Genomic DNA, 21,256 nt, shown 5'->3' on the forward strand with positions numbered 1-21,256 from the left:
ATACGGCATCCACCATCTTACTTTTGCCTAGAGAATATATTAGAGACGTATTGATGTTTTTATCATTTGACCTCTCAATTACACGTTTTTTGTGCAATGCATGTATTTCTGCTTGTATATCCAAAACCTCTTGTTTGGAATGAATATACAACCGACTTGGCATATATTGTGTGGGTGGAAATGAGTTAGGTAAAAATTCAATTTTGAACCAGTTAATACTGTGCAATATAAACGGATCTGAAGTTATCCACCGCCATTCATGCAAAAACAAGTTTAATCTACCACCAACTTGTAACTGTTCCTCACACCCCGTGTTACTGAAAGAACCAGACCCACCTACCTCCACGGTTACAGGTGGTCCAATAACAGGCCCAACGCGCCCTAATACTGGTTCTGTTTCCGTCCCCCTGCTTTGGAGAATTGAGCTGCTGGGGCGCGAGGATTGCACATTTTCCATGATGGCCGGGACGGGCCATGGCCTAAAAAAGACCTATGCCCGGGTAGATCAAATCTGGAGCTGCTACTAGCTTCAGCAAGCCGCTTATTGCTAGTGGAGGCGTAGGGGTGCTGATGCCAGAAGAGCGGAGACTTGCCCATAAGAGATGCTTCATTTAATCCTGCAGCTTTGGATTCATCATGCAAGTCTTTCACCTGTTTACTCAGGTCTTCCCCGAACAGGAGATTGGGTGGCTGGACATTACTGGCCCTACACAGATGCGCAAACTTAGGGTTCAATGTTCTTACGGAAACAATTTATCTCGAAGTGTGCGTTGCACATCAGATAGTGGACCGCCATCTATCGATCTGGCAGAAGCCATGATGCCTGCAGATAGTAACTTTAGAATGTGCTGGACCTTCATCTCTTGGGCCTTGATGCCACCTCCAATATAACCCCAAATAGAATTGTTGACCAAGGGCACTTTTAGAGTTGCACAATTCGCTGGAGTGGGGTACCGCAGTGGTTTCTATCATGGTTTGTTCGTGTAATTGTTGTGAAGTAAGATAACTGATGCTTGAGTCCAGTTCTTCCTGAAGTGGTTCGCCTGTTTGCGAAGGTACCGCAAATCTGGAGGCAAGAGCTGGCAACTCTTGGGTATGCGATTTGTGCATATCATGCATAACAGCATGTTCCTCTGACACTCATCCATATTTGGAGTCAGCCATATAATGACCTCCGAAACTCCCCTCATCTGAGTGGGAGGAACTAAGCAGCCCTGTACCAGGCGCTGCCACAGGCATTAGAGTAGACTTGCCTGGATATGCCTCCGTATCACGGAGCATACTGTGTGTCAGCATCCTCTCCATGAGGTGCTCCATTTTGGATAAACGGCCAAAGACATTACGCATTGATGTGGGAGGGAAATCCTCCTGGCCTGAATCATCAGATAATACAGGCCTGTCAGACTTTTGTTTGGCTTTACCCTCTTTAGGGGTTGCCAAAGTGATCTTTGCAGGCACCAAGTCTGATGTCGCTGAGCAAACTGCCAGCGACTCTGAAGGTGAAACAGACGGCCGCCCGCGGTCTTCCATGGCCGGTTTTCCCGTGGCCTGTCTGGATTTGTTGGTCCTAGATTTCTCCATAAGGCTAGAGACAACTGTTAAGAAAAAATACCAAAAACACCTCAGAGTAAGTTGTAGACTTACCTGTGAGGTTTTTAAACTTACCGCTGGAGGAGCCGACCCTCCTCCCAGCCATGCGTTAGACTTATTGACGCGCATGCGGGCTGGCGGGCTTCTTCACGTAGTCACTCACGTGACTTCGAAAAAAAATTCACTGTTATTGTTTGTTCTTTTTTTTCTGAGTTTTTGTTATATTATCTATTGTGATTACATATTCTGTTGTGCTGCAGCAAGTAAGAATTTCATTGTTCTATCTGGGACATATGACAATAAAACATTCTTGACTCTTGACTCTTGACAAAGTTCATCTCAATGGCATTGGCAGCTTTTGAACTAAAGGTTAAGGCCGTGGACAGCAACAGGGTGTCAAAATCACTAGATAGTACTGACTTCTTGTCTGTTTAATTGTGAAAGATTTAACAATGAAGTGCAATTTGTGGTGAACCAGAGCCTGTGCTGTTTAGCCAGAGCCGTGCAATTGCTTTACTGACCAGGAGCTGCTTATGGGTGCTTTGCAAAGGTTAAGATAAGAAGATCAAAAGATTGTTATCTGTTAGTCAAAGTTTCATCAATAGTGTAGGAAGGAACTGCAGATGCTGGTTTAAACTGAACAGAGATACAAAAAGCTGGAGCATGTCGAGAGAGAGAAGGAATGGATGACGTTTCATGTTGAGACCCTTCTTCAGACATCAAGAGTTTTTTTACCACTAAATAATCCCTGAAAATATCACAACAAAATAGTAATTGGTCTGTCTCTTTTGAGGTTAAATGACAATTAAAAGAGATTTAGCTTCAAAAATTAATCCGAAAATTGCAATGCGGAATTCATGACCTCTGGTGTTCCAAAGCACTTTACAGATAATGAGTTTAATTTAGTTGAGTTGTAGTTACAGATGTATTGTGGGGAAATGTGATGACCGATTTGTGTTTAGCTTTATTCCACAAACTGCAGGTGGTAACAGGGCACCAGAGAACTCTGCTAATCGTGTTTGATTGGAACCATGAGATATTTAGAAATCAGACAATGTATTGGTTTTACAAAGTGCACTCTCTCTCACGTTGTAGCTGTCCCTCAGTATTGTTCTGAAATGGACATATGTTCTCAACCATAACCATGTAATTTCATAATTTGATCAATATCTATTTCCTTTCTTGCAAGTAGGCAAATAAGAACATTTGTGACTTGAGTATTTAAAACGTGTAACTATCTCTGAACTCTACAGGGTATTTGGTAATTAAGAAGTAAGAAGAAAAGTAATTCCAGTGTTACATTATATCTCACACAGCTTATTAAATACTTAAGCAGTCTGTATTTAAAAGTTCTACATTGTCGTGACTTGTAACTATATTATAATATATGCCCCTTGGCAGTTCAGCTCCTTTCATTTCAAGTTTATCCATATTATATCATTGATTCACAGTGCAATTCTGACACTCTTTGCTCCTCAACTGAAAGGCATGTTGAAGATTGCTCGGGAAGCAGGCAGACACTGTCTGATTTTAAGCGGTTGTATGTTTGAGCAAGATTTGCCGGCTCCAGGCCAGGACATATAGACAAATTTCTAATGAGAAAACTTGATCCAGTGGCCCATTTCTGCAAAGATCAGTGTTCAAAGGAACACAGCTTCTGATTTATCAGAGAGGAGCAGTCTTGTAAAGTTTCCCTTGCGATTCCAATCCATTTTCTAGCCTTGATACAATATCAAGTGCTTGATGTGAGCATTGATTCATTTGAAGTAAACGCAGATAATTACACAAGTGAGAAAGGAATAAAAGATGATGCCAATATTGTAAGATAGTGTGAGATAAAATCTGGTGGTGGGAAGCTCATATGGAGCGTAGGCAGTGGCAGGGATCAGATTGACCAAATAGCTATTACAACCTTGGCAGAAATAGATTGTGCAAATGTTAAGACTGAACATCTCATAATAGGTTCAGAATTTACAACAGTTACTGGCAGTTGGATTGCCTAGGTGTGGAACTGCAAGGAGAAAGGAGAGAATGATTGAAAATAATGTCATAGGGGAAACTAGGCAGTTTGGGGGTACAAGAAACTCATAATATAGTGATAAACATCTCTAGTAATCTGTAGCATCAAATCCTCGTTGAGTAGTTCCATATTACACATAAGGATTCCATGTTTGCAGCATTTGCATTAATCTCAGCATTTCCTTGAAGTTATCGAGATCTGCCATCCCTCCAGGACAAATCATGTCCTCATTCCCCACCTTGATGGAATGACGGAGTAGATGAGCAATTACCTGTCCCCACATGGGGCAATTTAACTCTGTCTGGACTGTTCTCATAAATAGATGCGATACTCTGAAACTTGCCAATTTTTAGAAATGCCCACAGGCATTGAGTATTCAACCTTATATAACCTTGTATTTTCTGTTATTATACATTGAATTACAGAGAGTTGTTTAAGCCTAGAATTGAATTCAAGATAATTGATTTGCACGATTTTTTAAATGTGTAGCTCGCACAAAAATCATGTTAGACGCAAAGTGCTGGGTCAGGCAGCATCTCTGGAGAACACGGATCGGTATAAACCAGCATCTGTAGTTCCTTCCTCCACAACAATTATAATCTTGGACTTAGTTTGCTATATTCACACACATTTCCTGGTGAACTCCCACCCATGGGAGATTAAACCAAGCACTCCATGATGACACACCACAGAGGCAATGTCAATTCTCAGTTGTGTGTTGCACACTTCATTACATCAACATTTCCAAAACATATTATTTATAACAGTGGAAATTGATCACAAGGTGACAATTCACAACCTTGTTATTCGTGTACAGTTCAACAAAGAGTGCTTCACCCGTTAATATATTGAAAATCCTGCCTGTAATTGGACTCTATATCTTGGTCATGGGACTCCAAAGATCATCGTACGTTCCCATTATAATGACATAGTCGATTGTTACTTCCCCAGTATGATATGATTGTACCTCGTTGGCTCAGATTCCTATGCTTTTGAACACTGTCCCACTTTATTACCTGGCTTTGATGATATCAATAAATCTGTTGCGTTACCAAAACACAACTGATTTGCTTTGGATTTTGACTCTTATGCCCCTGTCCCACTTTGGAGACCTAAACAGCAACGTTTGGTGACTTTGCCCACCACCCAAAAAAAAATCAGTGTCGACGTGACCTGCAACCTCCTACCACCTCCCACGCATATGTTGAAAACCTTCCTCGACTATGAAGAAAACCGGCTTCGACTAGACCTACGACAAAAAAATTATCGATGTTTAAAACGGCAACCTATTTTTAGTTGAGGCCGGTTTTAATCATGATGAAAAAATAGCAGCAACCTAGATGAAGCCTCGACCACGCGGAAACCACTTTCGACCATTAGGGAGAGTGACCAAAACCTCCGGTGACCTCATGGAAACCTTGGATGGCGGGCAAGGTCACCAGAGGTTGCTGTTTAAGTCTCCTAAGTGGAGCAGGGGCTTAAGTCTAATTAGTTTTGACAGATAGCATGGAAGGCATTAGTGAGACCACATTGAGAGTATTGTGAACAGTTTTGGTTGCTTTCTCAAAGGCTAAGAATGTTTGCCAGGAAAATCTCAGGTCTGGGGATATTGTTCGATGAAGAACAAAAAAAAAGTTTAGGATTCTACTCATTGAAAGTAGGAAGATTGAGAGTAAACCTTACTGCAACACATAACACACTTAGTGGAATGGTGTAAATCCTGCAAGTAAATTCCTTCCTATGGGGAAATTCGAAATCAGAGAACATGGACTTTTAAGAAGGGGTAAAACATAGAACAAGAATAGCATGGAACAATGTAGGTTCCTCTCTTTACAGGAATGAGTCCGTTGGCCCACAATGTGTGCGCAGAACATGATGCCAAGTCAAACTGAACTACATGATCCACATCTCTCTATTCCCTCTAAAACTGCCCCTATCATATCGGGCTCCACCACCCCAGGTAATGCGTTCCAGTCCCCCACTAGCTGTGTAAAAAACACCCTCATATCTCCATTAAACCTCCCCCTTCTCACCTTATAGCTATGCCATCAAGTGTTGGACATTTCCACAATGGGGAAAAGGTTCTGATTGTCTACCCTATCTGTGTCTCTAATAAATGTATATACTTCTATCAAGTCTTCGTTCATCCTCTGACATTCCAGGGAAAACAATCCAAGTGTATCCAACCCTTTACTGTTGCTGGCACCGTCTAATCAAGGCAGTATTCTGGTAAACATCCTCTGCACCCTCTCCAAAGCCACCACATCGTTCCTGTCATGGGGCAACCAGAAGTGCATGTAATACTCCAAATACGGCTTAACCAAAGTCCTATGGAACTGCATGATGATTTCCTGACTAGTACTCAATGCCCTTAGCACTGAAGGCCATATATTTTCTTTACCACCCTATCTATTCTGTTGCCACCTTCAGTGAACTATGAACTTGGACTCCCAGATCCCTCTGCACATCAATACTGTTAAGAGTCTTGCCATTAACTGTATACTTCCCCCTTATATTCAACCTCACAAACTGCAACACATCACACTGGTTTGACTTAAACTTTACCTGCCATGTCTCTGCCCATGGATCTCCCATTTAAGACTGGGATGAAAAATAATTTATTTCTCTTGCAGATTTGTGCACATTGGCAAAGTCCTTGTGCATATACAAAGCTGAGAGAGTTAGATTTCTAATCACTGTGGGAAATCAAATGGATCAGGGAAAGGGCAAGAAAGTGGACCAAGGAATGTTAGGGTGGCACAGTTGTGTCAGAGACCTGGGTCTGTTCAGAGTTTGTACGTTCTCCCTGTCACCACATGGGTTTTCTCCGGGTGCTCCAGTTTCCTCCCATATCCCAAAGATGTATAGGTCTGTGGATTAATTGTCCCTAGAGTGTAGTATAGTGTTAGTGTCCGGGTGTGATCGCTGGTCAGTACGGTCTCGGTGAGCCAGATGGCCTGTTTGTGAGCTTTATCTTTAAAATCTAAAAGTCTAAAGCTGTGATACTTGTGAATGATGAAGCAGGCATGGGATGCTGAATGGTCTACTCCTACTCCTACATCTTGAGGTATGTGAATTTATAAAGGAAAGTTTAGCAATAGAGATGCCCCACTATACTTCAAAGTTTGGCTGTGCAGGAGGCATAGAGTCACACAACACGGAGACAGGCCCTTTGGCCCAACTTGTCCATGTCGGCCAAAATGCCCCATAGAAGCTTGATCCATTTACCAACATTTGGCCCATATCCTTTCCTATCCATGCCCTGTTTGGTCTCTTTTAATGGCTGCTATTATGGCTGCCTCAACTACCTCCTCTGGCAGATCTCCTCATACACTCACCACCCTCTGAGTGTAAAAGTTGCCCCACAGGATGATGATTAAAATGTGTCCATGGTTTTTGAATCACCTATCATGGATAAAAAAAAGTCTGTGCATTCGCCCTATCTATTCCCCTCATGATTTTATACACATCTATAAGATCCTTGTCCAGCCTCTCCCTATAGCTCAGCCCCTCTGGTCACAGTAATATTCTCGTAAATCTTCTCTGTTCCCTTTCCAGCTTAATCACATTCTCTCTATGGCAGGCTGACCAAATTTGAACACAATACTCCATCCAATACACAGTATTCCAGGAAAATGGTACAAACAAATAGGAGTTTTAAAAGCAAATACTTGTTGATAAAGAGAGCACTGAAGTAAGAACATAGAAGGAGAAAGAGAAAGCAACATCAAGGCTATGATTCAAGTTCAAGTTCACACTAATATTAGCTTTTCCCAAAGCCAAGGTTCACATCTAATGTATAGAGGATTCTCTGCTGGTTGCTGTGTTTGGATTATATATGAGATTCCACTGATGGAATGCAGCCACATGTAAGGAGCCAGAACATGTTGGGAACGAGACAGGCACACTTCATCTTACTCAGAGTGTTTGCGTGTCAGGACCTGGTACAACAGAGTTATTTCTTTCTTGAAAATTAGAGCAAGTCCTAACTTTCCCAAAGTGAGAAGCCAGTGCTCTCCGAGACTAGATCAGAGGAAAAGTATGTTGAAACCTTTCAAGGAACAAGAAGAGCCTTGATAAAGCTAGTCTGGGGGGTCTGTACTTCACAGCCTCAAGGATATCCAGGTGTCGAGGGGATTAAAGTATTTTCTTATAAAAATCTCAACAACCAAGAATCATGCCTGTTACTACATAATAAAATTATCTAGCCTCCTTGCAGAGAGACAAGAGTCAATGGATTGTGAATCAAAGCCACAAAGATAATGGAAAAGCTGCAAAAACAAGGAGGGGAATTCCTGTCTTTAATGCTTGCCAACTATTTCCAAAATAAGACAGAGACTGTCTGAAAGTATCAAATCCTCACTGATGAATAAAACTGCCGTTTCCCAATACACCAACCTTTTGGTACACTTCTGTGAGGATTTGGTTTGTGTTGTTGAGGGACTTTACATTGCTACGTTGTACCATTGAGTTACAGATCTAACCAATTATGCTGGATTTCTCTCCATAGAACATTGAACGGTGCAGCACAACAGACCTTTCGGCCCACAATATCTGTGTTGTACATGATGCCAAGGCTATCTATTATCTACCTGCACATAATCCATACCCTGCCATTTCCTGCATATCCATATGCCTATCCAAAGGTCTATTAAATGTCACTATCACATCTGCCTCAATCACTAACCAGTGCGTTCCAGGCACCCACCACCCTAGGTGTAAAAACGTTTCCCCGCATGTCTCCTATAATCTTTGTCGCAAACCTATGCCTCCTAGTATTTGATTATTTCATCCTGGGAAAAAGGTTCTGACTGTCGACCAAAACTATGCTTCTCATAATTTTAAATACTTCCATCAGGTCTCCCCGCAAACTCCAGCATTCCAAGTCTGTCCAACTGCTCTCTGTTGCTAATACTAGCTAATCCAGCCATCGTTCTGCTAAATCTTCTCTGCACCCTTCCCAAAGCCTCCACATCCTTCCTGTAATGGAGCGACCAGAACTGCATGCAATACTCCAAATGCACCATAAGCATTATTCTATAGAGCTGCAAAATCCTACATAGTACCAATATTCTTCGCTTTCCAGCCACGATTCCAGGTAAATTTGCTCTCATTTTTCCAGTTCCTGTCATATCTCTTGATTCCCCTGTGTTGCAAAGGTCAATCTGCTTTTTCCTTCCATGTGTTTATTAACTTGCCTTGAACAGTCCCCCTGCAGCTTTGTAATTTGTTCTGTCTGCTACAGTTTGACGGCTTCCGTCACCATCATCGAAGGAATTCCTCAGTCGTTGTAAAATTCTACAGGACATTAAGAGGACAGGACATGGTTGTGTCAGCTCTTTGGAGGATTTCAGCAGTACATCCCACTCCCTGTCATTTTCCAAGAGCACATTGTCCCCCTTACAAATATACAGTGGGTCCATTTTCCCTTTTAAATCACTACTCTATTAAAAGGCCTGCGCCTGATTTTCAGGTTATATTCTAAAACCTCCATGAGGTTTCTATCCATCTACCCTGCCAATTCCTTTTAAAATCTTTAAGCTTACAATCAAATTGTCCTGTATCCGTGGAATTGAAGACTAATGGAAAGGTATTTAAGGGAATCTGTGCTAATTCTTCATTAGAGCAGTTGATAACTAATCTCACCTTTATGCTCCCTGCCAGAGCCCTGAACCATCTGCATCAAATATTACATTTCCTCTTTATAGATTGAAGAACATTTTATATGGCAGCAACATCACTCTAATAGTGACAGTTTTAAATTACCAAGAACATAGTAATTTTATTTTCGCTCTATGAAAACTTCAACAAATTAAAAAAAAAACACATCTAATAAGTTTCTTGTTGCCATTTAATGCAACACTGCAAATGTTCCTGACTCTCATGTTTCTTCTCAAAGTTATGATTTGCCCATTCCTGCCGAGATTGTGATGAATTTTATGCACTCTCCAGGCATTTGATTTCTTTTTTCTGACACAGTCTCCTTAAACAAAAGTTTTGTATAAATTCAAAAATATTTCCTGTAACTAATACGAGTGGTAATACTCAAATTTATAATGTGCTTTGATTCCTTTGCATAATTATGCATTTAGTTTTCTATTCAACTACACAAAGTGACTAACCCTTTAGTGTCTACCCCTATTTCCAGAAATATATTACTGCACAAAATAATCCATATTAAACATTTGCTGCTCGTCAGCGTTTTCTGCTAATCCAACCGTTTTTCTTTGAAAGGTCTCTTCGCAGTCTGCCAAGTTCCCATGTCTGCTGGAGTAATCCACAGCTACAGTACATCTGCAGCTTCAACAGTCTAATTCAACTCTGATTCTCATCTGTCAGTCAACCTTTCAACCATGCTGTGATCAGCCCTTGTGTACCAAATAACCTAACATTTCTAACAAGCGGCTTTTGGAAATCCAAATATATTACAGCCACTAAATTCATTTTATCTATCCCATTAGTAATTTCTGCAACAAACCCAGTTTCTTTGTTGGTTTAATTAACTTCTGTGGCATTTTGCCAAGTCTGCCAGGGCAGGACATTCACAATGAACGGTAGGAGTCTGGGGAGCCTTTTGGAGCAGAGGGATCTAAGTGCAAGTACATAGCTCCCTGAAAATGGCGTCACAGGTCAATGTTCATGTTCATGTGAAGTTGCAGTTTTTAAGTTATCTGAACTATATTTTTGTTTTTGCTGCTATTTTGCCGTGTATATGATTGTTAAATGATTTCAATCCTTTCCTTCCACTTCATCCATCCTAATCCAATGTTCGACCATTTATCCCCCTCCAACCCCCAGCACTTACATACAGGTGAGATTAAAGGGTGGCACATTTGCGCAGCTGATAGACACATGCAGCACTGGAGACCCAGGTTCGATCCTGGCCTTGGGTGCTGTCTGTGTGCACATTCTCCCTATAACCATGTAGGTTACCTCAGATGCTCCATTTTCTTCCACATGCTAAAGGATTTGTAGGTTAATCGGCTTCTGTAAATTTCCCCTAATGTGTCACAAGTGGATGAGATGGTGGGATAACATAGAACTGGTGTGAATGGGTGATCAATGTTCGGTGTGGACTTGGTGGCTGAACAGCCTGGTTCAATGCTGTTTCTCTAAACTAAAATAAACTGAAGGATCAGCCTTTCACACATAACCATCCTGCTACTGCGTCAAATAAATTGGATTTGTATGGAATTTGCATGTTTTCCCGTGACCGCGTGTGTTTCCTCTGGGTGCTCCAGGTCTTGCCACATCCCAAAGACATGCTCTTTTGTAGGTTATTTGGCCTTTGTGAATTGCCCCGAGCATGCAGAGAGTGGATGAGAAAGGGAACTGAGGTCATACAACTAATGTGACTGGGTGATTGATGGTCGGCTTGGTTCCAAGCTTTACCCTTCAATCAAATGAATTAATCAAAATTTGGGAAGTTTCATAATAAAGGCTAAACTTACTCCCAGTCAATTATATTTCATCACGGTTTAATATCAACTCCTCTCTGAAAGTTGCCATCTCCCACACCATAGTTCGCAGTGACTTGGATTTGAAGCTGCGTTCTGATTTCCAGTGGACTTTTCAGTCTTTTCCTTGAAAGGGTTGAAGTGAACTCTGTGGAAAACCCATTCCTGAGCGCAGTTAGCAATCGCGCAGTTTTCCGACTCTGGATAGTTGTAGTTACTTATAAAAAGTTAAATTAAATAAAATTCAGGAATCCCAAGCTAGTTTACAAGAAAAGTTCCCTATTATTTACAAAAATATATAATCAGATCACCTTGCCCAAGCAGCCCACATTGATATTTATTTTATGTGTGAGCAGTAACTCCAGACAGATGTACTTCACATGTGCCCACCTACAAATATTCATTTAACTTATCTTTAAATGTTGGTGTAGTCCAAATGGATTGGACAAGAGTTTGGTTTGTTTAGTTTACTAAACTGAAGTATCAGGAGCCAACCTGTTTGATGACATTATTTGAATTTTCTGGAGTTGAGAAAGGAGATAATGCATTCTATCAGTCAATTTTACTTCGGAGTCACGTGAGTGATTACGTGAAGACCCCGTCCAGCACGCATGCGCGACATAGCGTCTCACGCAGTGCACAGCAACGGACGGGAGTACAAGCTCTCCTGCAACAATTTGAAAATGGACCTTCAGGTAAGCAAATCTTACTCTGAGGACATGGTGTTTTCAAAACCCTGTTCTGTTTTATTTTTAAATAGGAATGGAACAGGGAAAACACCAAGGAAGGTCGTTCCCGTCGGACTGCAATGGACCAGGAGGGTTCCAGCAGTGGGGGGCGACCGGCGGCACCTGGACCGCACAACGCTGCGGTCCACAGTCACCGACAGCATTCCGAGCCGAGCCCAGCGCCGCTAGCATAGCTCAAGGGAACGTTGGCGACCAACCGCAGCGGGCTGGATGTAAAGCACAACGGAAGTCGGACCGGCCGGTTCACTCAGAAGAGCCCGGCACGGTAGACTCCCGCCCGACAGCGGCTAAAGGTGACCGTTTCAAGCCTTATGGAAAGGCTCATGGAGCAAAAGCTCCAGCGAAACTTGCTCCGGGAGATGGGGCAAGCTCGCCAAGGGAGCACAAACACTCCCGCTCCAGTGCACTAACAGCATTGGCCATCGCATCTCCCTCAACAGAGGGGAGCGTTGGTGACCAGGGCTGGACTGGTCAAGAAGAGGGGTCACTGGCTGAAGAAAATCGGGAGTATGCTTGAGGTACAGGACCAGGAAGAGCTGCTGGGTGTGGTGAACCGCTACGTGGCAACACCACCCGCGGGACGGCCGTTACAGCCTAAATTGGCGGCCAGCTTACTACCTGTCCTTTAAACCTCTCCAAGACAGGTAGTCATTGAGGCGTTGGACTTATTCACGCCTCCCCCAAAATTGCATTTGCTCAATGTGCCTGCCATTACTGGGGGTACATTGAGCAGCGTATTTAAACCCAAAAACTTAAAATTGCAAAAAATGGTGATACCCCTGACATCGGCTATCACTTCACATGCTCATTCCATGGACAGGGTTGACAGGCCAAAACACCGTGGCTCTACTGTGCAACACAGTATGTGATTGGCAACCTCCATAGGAGGTCATAACACCTGCCCTCAACCTCAAATATTTGCAGGACTGTGTAGAACGCCAACCTCAGAACCACAGATCCTGCTATTTGTCAAAGAATTACCAAATCAATCCTAAAATCTGGACAAAGAATCCAAGGCATTTTGGCCTCATGAGGGCAGGACCTGGAATGAGCAAATCACGCAAACCCAGATGGCAGTACCTCTACGCATCCACCAGTAGGCGTCTACTTCATAGTACTGGTGAAAGCTTTGGGCCCGCATACCATCCCCGCTAGTCTTTTAGGACAGGGCCCAGAGCGGGCCCCATGGAAAATGCGCCACCCCCTAACAACACCACCCCGACAGACAAGGAACCAGAAACTGAAGAAATGAACACACCACCAAACAGCAGTGGAGGTAGGTGAGTCTTGTTCCTACCATCACATAAAAGGTGAGGGGATTGTGCTAACAGGGGGGGGGGGGGGGGCGGACTACACCTGTTGTTGGAAGCATGAAGAACTATCACACTTGGTAGTTATATACCAAAACGTATTCAAGGATAAAAATTGAATTCAAGAAAAACAAAAAAGCCACCAGTTCAGCATGCACCCCAAACGGGTTTTACCCTCTCACTAAAAAGAAAACATGAGGGAGAAGCTGAACTGGAGAAGTTACATACAATGGGGTCATAGAGAAGTCTAAATATGAAGCTTTGGAATTCGTATTAAATTTACTAAAACCAAAAAAGATGGTGAATGTCGCACCATCATTGACTTAACCACATTGAATACTTTCGTCAGGTATACACACTTTAATGGAAAACATTTGTAACTGCCAAACAATGGATTTCCTAAGGATACTTTATGGCAGGCATCGACTTAAAAGATGCATACTATATAGTACCCATTCATACAGATCATCGGAGATATCTAAAAATTTACCTGGATGGGGTAACTATGGCAGTACAAATTATTGACTAATGGGCTAATATGAGCCAAAACTGTTTTTCAAGATATTGAAACCAGCCTTGACACCATTAAGGAAATATATTGTAATGGCATATCTCGATGATATTTAATAATAGACAAAACCATGGAATTAGCTAATTCAGCAGCATTAGCTACTAAAGACTTATTTAACCTTGGGCCTTGTCATACATCCAGATAAATCTACGTTGACACCATCCACAACTATGGACTATCTGGTATTCAATTAACTCAGTCCACATGTCTATAACGTTGCCAAAAGAAAAGTCAGCAGAATTGGCACAAACCTGCAACAAATTAATGGTTAACAATCAACCAACCTTTTGACAAAGTGGCAAGAGTAATTGGGAAATTAGTAGCAGCATTATCAGCTACCTAGCTTGGACCTTTGCATTCGAACAAAGGTGCTAACATTTTAAACAACATGCAGCTCACTTTGACTGAACCATGAAATTGCATATTTTCAGACTTATAATTATGAAAAGAGAACATTTGGCATAGTTCCAGTCCCATCATTTATCAATAACCCATATCCAGAACAGGTGGTAGATGGACTAATCTAGAGTCATCACTACTACAGACACTGGACATAAATAGTTGGAAATGTTGGGTGCGTTCTATGGGTAAAAAGCATATTGTTCAAAAGTGCATCATTTTGCATGTTCGTTTACAATTTGACAACATCACAGTGGTGGCCTATACTAACCACATGGACGGGATAAAATCGATATCATGTGATAATTTGATCAACACAATCTGGTAATGGTGTGTCGACAAACATATTTGGCTATCAGCAACTTATCTACCAGGTAAGTTAAATACTGTGGCAGACATGTTAAACCCCAAAGTATTGCTGAAATTACAAAGCAATATGGAACACCAGATATCGATTTCTTTGCATCCCGACTGAATCACCACGTACCAATGTATGTCGCTTGGGGACCAGACCTTGAGGCAGCGGCGATGGATACATTCTCGCTGAACTGGGGGGAACTAATCTCTATGTTCCCCCCCCCCCTTTCTGCCTCATCAGTCAGGTACTATGCAAAATACAGATGAACTCTGCTTCGGACTTTTTGGTAGTACCCGACTGGACTACACAGCCATGGTTCCCAGTGGTCCTTGACAGGGTCGTTGAAACCCATGACCATTCCCAGCGGACCAGATCTACTGATCCACCCTGTATCAGGCGAAAGTCACCCATGCCATGACAGAATAAGCCTACTGGGTTGCAGATTCCAAAAAGACCTATTGATGGACCTGGGATTGTCAAATAGGACCTTGGACACGATGACAGCATCTCACCGACTTCCACCAAGAAACAATATCTCTCCAGTATTAGAAAATGGGAAACATCCTGCTCGAGAACAGAGACAACCTACCAATCAACCACCATATCTATGTACCGGGGTTCCTGGCCAGACTTCACCACGATGAAGGTCTGAACACCAAGGGAAACAGGCCATAGAGTCTCATCCACTGGTAACCAAATTAATGAGAGGGACCCTCTATTCAAAACCCCCTAGACCTAGATATACCAAGATCTGGGATGTCAGCGTTGTCCTGGCATACCTAAGGGATGGCCACCAGCCAGATCCCTTACTCTGAAAACAGCTACCCTGTATACGGCCATGCTGATGGCTTAATCTCAGCATAGGGTCCAGTCCTTTTACCTACTCAGACTGGACAATATGGTCGTAACATCAGACCAAATAACATTCACCATTCAGGAGCTGGTAAAACAGAGTAGACCAGGAACTTCAGGACTCATTATGGAATTCCGGGCGTACCCACCTGACCACCGTTATGTGTCATGACTCACCTGCTACAATATATCAACACAACCTAAAGTTCCCGAGGGAGATGAGAAGCAACGATGGGTCAGCCACAAAAAAGCCACTGGGTCAGGGTACCAAGTCAAACCATCTCTAGATGGCTCAAACAGGTATTGGGAGCTGTTGGAGTGGATACCGATATTTACACATCTCACTCCACCAGGGCAGCATCCACGTCGGCAGCTAACAGTATGGATGTGCCATTGGACCTACCCTAGTAACAGCGGGGTGGTCCATGGAAAGATCTTTTCAAACATTCTACAACAAGTCATTATAAACCTGTTTCACTTGCAGAGAGAATTTTAGACGCTGCAAAAAATATATAATTTAAGCCGGGGGAGCATTAATTTCTTTGTTATTATTTTCAAATAATACCATTATTGTTTTACAAACAGATTCATGTTTGATTACGATAACATACTTCCTCCCTTGGATGACTTCGGCAGCGAGTGAAGTATGGACTGTTACACGGTTTGAAATCGCAGAGCTTTAAAATCTTCACGTAGTCACTCACGTGACTCCGAAGTAAAATAGTAAGATTAAACGAGAACTTACCAGTTTGAAGTTTGATCTGTATTTTATGAGGAGTTACGATGAGGGATTATGCACCCTCCGCTCCCACCCTCAATTGTAGAGATCAACTGGTATCTTAGTTCTCCTTATCTTTACTATGTTTATTTCAATTATTGTGTTTTTCTGTGATTCCACACCGCTGCTTTGAAGTATGCCGCGCATGCATGCTGGACGGGGTCTTCACGTGATCCCTCATCGTAACTCCTCATAAAATACAGAGCAAACTTCAAACTGGTAAGTTCTCATTTAATCTTACTATTAAACCACCTTAAACCATTTCACATAATATATCACCGTGGACATTTTAACCAGCGTGCCAGACTCTCTGCACCAGTAATGTCCCACAAATGGAAATGAGGTAAACTTTAGTGTTAATTGAAGGTGTGATGGCCAAGGTTATACCCAGTTGTCTGAAAAACTTTGCTGTGGAATATATGACAACTATTTGTTCAAAGGAATAGACAGACAGGTTACTAATCTATCTTGCAATTTAAAAGTATTACAACACCCCCAGTAAAATATTCCAAAAATGTGATCTTGCATTACAATTAATTGGTTATATTTCAACACCCACTGATCTACCACACCCTCACTACAACAGAAATTAGACTCCAGATTGCAGTTGATGAAGGGAAGTTAATTACAACACAATTCTCGAGCCGCTTTTCAGAGACAATACAATTTAATCCTCGTATTATGAAGGTGCAGCACTCTATTGTAGCACTGGAGCAAGTAGCTAGACTTGGTTCAGGACTATAGCATGGGGCTTGTGCTTTCTAATATAGCCTTTTCTGCCATAGATATAATCATGAATTCAGGCAGTAGCTTGGCATAGATAGTAGTCCACTACTTTGCAGCTCCAGAAATTCAGGAGCTTTGACATTCTCCCATGCGTTTCATTAGGATGCCCGATTTTCTCCCACATCCCAAAGGTATGCGAGTTGTTAGATTATTTAGTCAGTGTAAACTGTGCCTAGTAATTAGGGGTTTATAATGTTGTTGGTGGTAGAATCAGGGAAAGTTGATGGAAATGTGTGCATAATATATCATAATATGTATTAGTGTAAATGGGCATCAGTTGGCCATCTTGGATAAAGTTGGTCAACGAGCATGTTTCCATGTTCCATGATTCTTAGAAACTTCTATCAAATTGCCCCTTTCATTCTGAAATGTGTTCACTTCTACTAGTGAAGATTTACAATAATCTACTGGAAGAATGTATTCAAATATATCAGATCCAGAATGGGCTTAACAGAATAGATGAGATGGTTTCACTAGCTGGAGAGTCATGAACAAGGGGACATAAATATACTATATTGGTGATTTAAAACTCAGGCTAGAAATTTCTTCTCCCACTGGGTAATGAATCTCTGGAATTCTTTGCCGGAGAGAGTGTTGGAGGCTACATCATTAGGTGTATTTAAGGTGGAGGGAGATCAATATTTGGAAGGTGGAAGAACTGGCACAGAAGCAAGGTTGAGGCCAGAATAGTCCAGCCATTGTCATACTGACTGGCAGGGTAGGCTTAGGAACCTCCTCCTGCTCCTGTGTCTTTGTAATGCTGAACAAATGCTAGAGGGAAAATGCACTGTGTCCTTGCAACCAGATTTGTCATACACTTTCACCGTGACCATACGACCTGTATGAACACAGGTCAATTGTTCAAATGTGGGAGCATTGTAACCAGCCTAAGTGAAAACCTCTGCAGCCCATGGCCAGTGGGCTAATTCTAGCACCCCATACTCATGCTCTTGTTCAAACCACATGTCTTAGCACTGATTTCAGGCATTGGTTTGATCACACGTTTGATTGCCCATGTACGGGAAGTTTTCTTCATCAGGTTTCCAAATGGTAGTCTGAGGAAAGTCAATCACAATTTATAGCCTTTTAAATACTACCATTTAAATCTCTTAATCTACATGTCTGTATAAATATCAGATGGCGTCAGGAAATCATATGCTGCAGCTGGAGTACTGGGTTCTTCTCCACATGCCACAACATGCAAGTGATCATGTGGAGACCTCCATTCATTGAACTGTGCCACCCTTCAATGAAAGTTAAATACGGGAAGTTAATTTCAAAGTCAGGAATACTGCTTACATTTCAAAGACCTGTTTATGGACACAACAGATGATTTTTTCGCTCTTTGACATGATTAGACATGTTCAACTTCATTTATGATTTAAGTAAAATAGCTATGGAACCCTGACTAAAACAATTTTCATCTTTTTATTTCCGAGTTCTACTTGTATTTCGTATATTAGATTTCCTGGTGCTGTGCTCTTATCCAACATGACAGTCGGAATCTAAAGTCAAAACCCTTTGCAGTGAGATCAACGTGGCAATGCAGAACTCCTGCCTTTGTTTCTTACCAAGTTTGTCACATGGACACCACAAATACAAGGCATAGGTAGGAAGAAAGAGAAGCCACAACTCCCTGAATGAAAATGGAAAGTATACGTGTTTATGATAGATAAGGATAGGACTCGTGGAGTCTGAAGAGAAAGTGCACGTAATATCCAGCACTATGAAACACAATCACTTTGTGACCCTTTAGATTACACCAATGTACGGGAAATATCTTGATGGTGAAATAGTCTTGTTACATAAATATTCGGAATTAACCCAAATGTTTTCTTTACAGTAAAGGCTTGTGTTTACCTTTGATCTGCAACTTCCAATGTTGCTGCAAACATTAATAAAAAGATCTCTAAATTATGATAAAAATGAGTAAGTAAAAATCTGTAATAAACTTTATTTACTCAGTGGCTTCAGAGAAAAGAACTTGAAACAAATACTTATGAGTCAAGGTTTATTCACTGAATGCACATTCTACCAGGAATAGTGATATAAATATCGATATTATTGGTGTCCACTAATTCACTACAGAACAAATGTTACAGTGACTTTAAGATATTTTTTAGAATCTCTCAAGAGGTTATAATTACAATTGACCATTAACTCATAGAATTTCTCCACATATTCTGTCCATATTGTGTTTTCAGTACACACACCATGTGAGACAAAAATAGTAAGTCTACCAAAACTATTTAAAGCTGTATGAAATGTTTACAATCTGAGTGATCTACATGATGATGTGTTCTTTCAGGGACTCTTTGCAGCACAAGCTGTACTGTGGAGACACTCCAAACACAGTCCACGACTTACTTCATTGCTTCCTATATTCCTATTGAATTCATAAACATAGAATTGTTTGGATAATTCAAAAATATGTGATGAATGAAATGTGCTTATCCTGCTCAGGTTATCCACAGTGTTCGTCCACTACAACTGATGACTACATTTCATCTTAAATTACCTTGAAAGACTGGGAGACATGGTGCAGAAATTCATGTATTTTACTGACTGTGTCATTTCATTCTATAGCATTCTCCACTGCTGAAGAAACTTTACTGTCAGATTGCAAAGACATGTCCGATCCAGGTAAAGCTGGCCTCGCCGCCGCCTCCGGGCAGCGTTGTGCGTGCAATGCCCGTCTACAAAAAGGCTGAGCATGTGACTGAAGTGGTGAAACGCTGCCCCAATCACGAGCTTGGCAGAGACTTCAACGATGGTGAGTGGATGGTCCCGAAATGCAGTGCAATTTCTATCCCCAAGGGGCTACTCTGTACCCTTGGTGCATGGATTTGCGAGTGCTGGGTGGTGGTGAAGTGTGGCAGGCCAGGCAGCATCTGTGGAGAGTAGACACAAAAAACTGGAGGAACTCAGCGGGACGGGCACATTTCTGGAGAGAAGGAATGGATGATGTTTCGGGTCGAGTCCCTTCTTCAGATGACTGATCATTCTGACATAAAACATTGTCTATCCATTACCTCCAAGTGTGCTGCCTGACCCACTCAGTTATTCCATCACTTTGTGTTTTCCCCAAGATTCCAGCACCTGCAGTATATTCATTCATTCATCTATTTATTTATTTATTTATTTATTTATTTATTCATAAATAGAGCGCACTTTATTTATTATAAATAAATAAATAAATAAATAGATGGATAAATAAATAAATAGAGTAATAGAGTATAAAATTAATTGAATAATCACCTATTTTTTCTATGATATTAACCCTAATAGCCTTTGGCAATCAGGGAATAAATAAAGTGTGCTTTATTTATTAGTTGCATCTTTTCTCACGTATTTTCCATTCTAATGAGGATTGATTGGACCATGTTAACTCGAAGCTCACCCTCTGCACTAAATATTAACCCCCTTCAGTTCTTCATCCTACAGCCCAAACAATGGTGTTACCAATATAATTCCCAGCCCGTTCAAATACTGCGAGGGCCCTGTCTGTATATATCATCTGGTTATGGTGTATTTCCCTACTTCACAGGAAAAGCTTCTCCTGGATAAAACCAAATATGCACTGAACGCTGTAAATTACGATATCACAGTGAGGAACGTGTGGAATCCACTGTGGTGGATGTTTATGTTAACTTTTATGTAGTTGTGTGTCTTGCTGCTTTTTTTTAGTATGGCTGCATGATATTACGAATACCACTGAACCTTAATTGGTACACGTGACAATAGAAGACCTTCGAAACATTTGAAAATTTTGAAATTTGTAATTTATGATAAACTACATTTTGCTAGGAAGAAACCAAATAAAAATTAATTTCTAATTTTTGAGACAAGAATCTGGGATCTGCTATTTTTCACCCCGGTCTCTTTTCTACCCAGTTATCCATCATCTGCTGAGGGGAGTCAGGCAAGAAAGCAAATCCATCATTGCTGTAACCTGAAGATGGTCTCCGATGATTTTCCTGACTGACACGGCTGTCTGTTCAACCCGGCAGAGATTCCCCATCTGTGGGATTGTATCTCTGACCCCGACCCTCAGGTTCAATTGAACAAAATAGTTCAATTGCTTCATCACTATAAGTGGACATGAAACAGTTCCACAGCTTTACAATTAACGTATTGACTGTTACCCCCAGAAACTTTGCAGATGTATCTTTTAAATATAACAGACAAGGTTCCAAAATGATCCAATCAATCTTTGTGCAGTGCTAAACCTTTACTGAAGAATGACAATTTGCCAAATGCAGCTCTGCTCTGAGAAAAGTTTCAACCTGTGTCTGCCAACTAAAGTGGAACATACCCATCCAATCCGCTAGCTGTCGTTAAGGCTTTGTTACCATTGCCACTGTATTATTTCTGCCAGGCAGGTTG

The 21,256-nt window shown here is 41.5% G+C and overlaps 1 protein-coding gene across 5 annotated transcripts in view; it reads left to right on the forward strand.

The window, feature by feature from the left end:
• The window catches only part of tp73 (tumor protein p73), a 363,488-nt gene that overhangs the window by 315,961 nt on the left and 26,271 nt on the right, over positions 1-21,256 (forward strand). For all 5 annotated transcript variants that reach the window (XM_055659706.1, XM_055659704.1, XM_055659708.1 and 2 more), the window contains one exon: positions 19,457-19,643. In XM_055659706.1, coding sequence (XP_055515681.1) covers positions 19,457-19,643 — 187 coding nt within the window. The remainder of the gene's footprint in view (positions 1-19,456; positions 19,644-21,256) is intronic.

Source organism: Leucoraja erinacea, chromosome 30, assembly GCF_028641065.1.
Source record: "Leucoraja erinacea ecotype New England chromosome 30, Leri_hhj_1, whole genome shotgun sequence".
NCBI lineage: Eukaryota > Metazoa > Chordata > Chondrichthyes > Rajiformes > Rajidae > Leucoraja > Leucoraja erinaceus.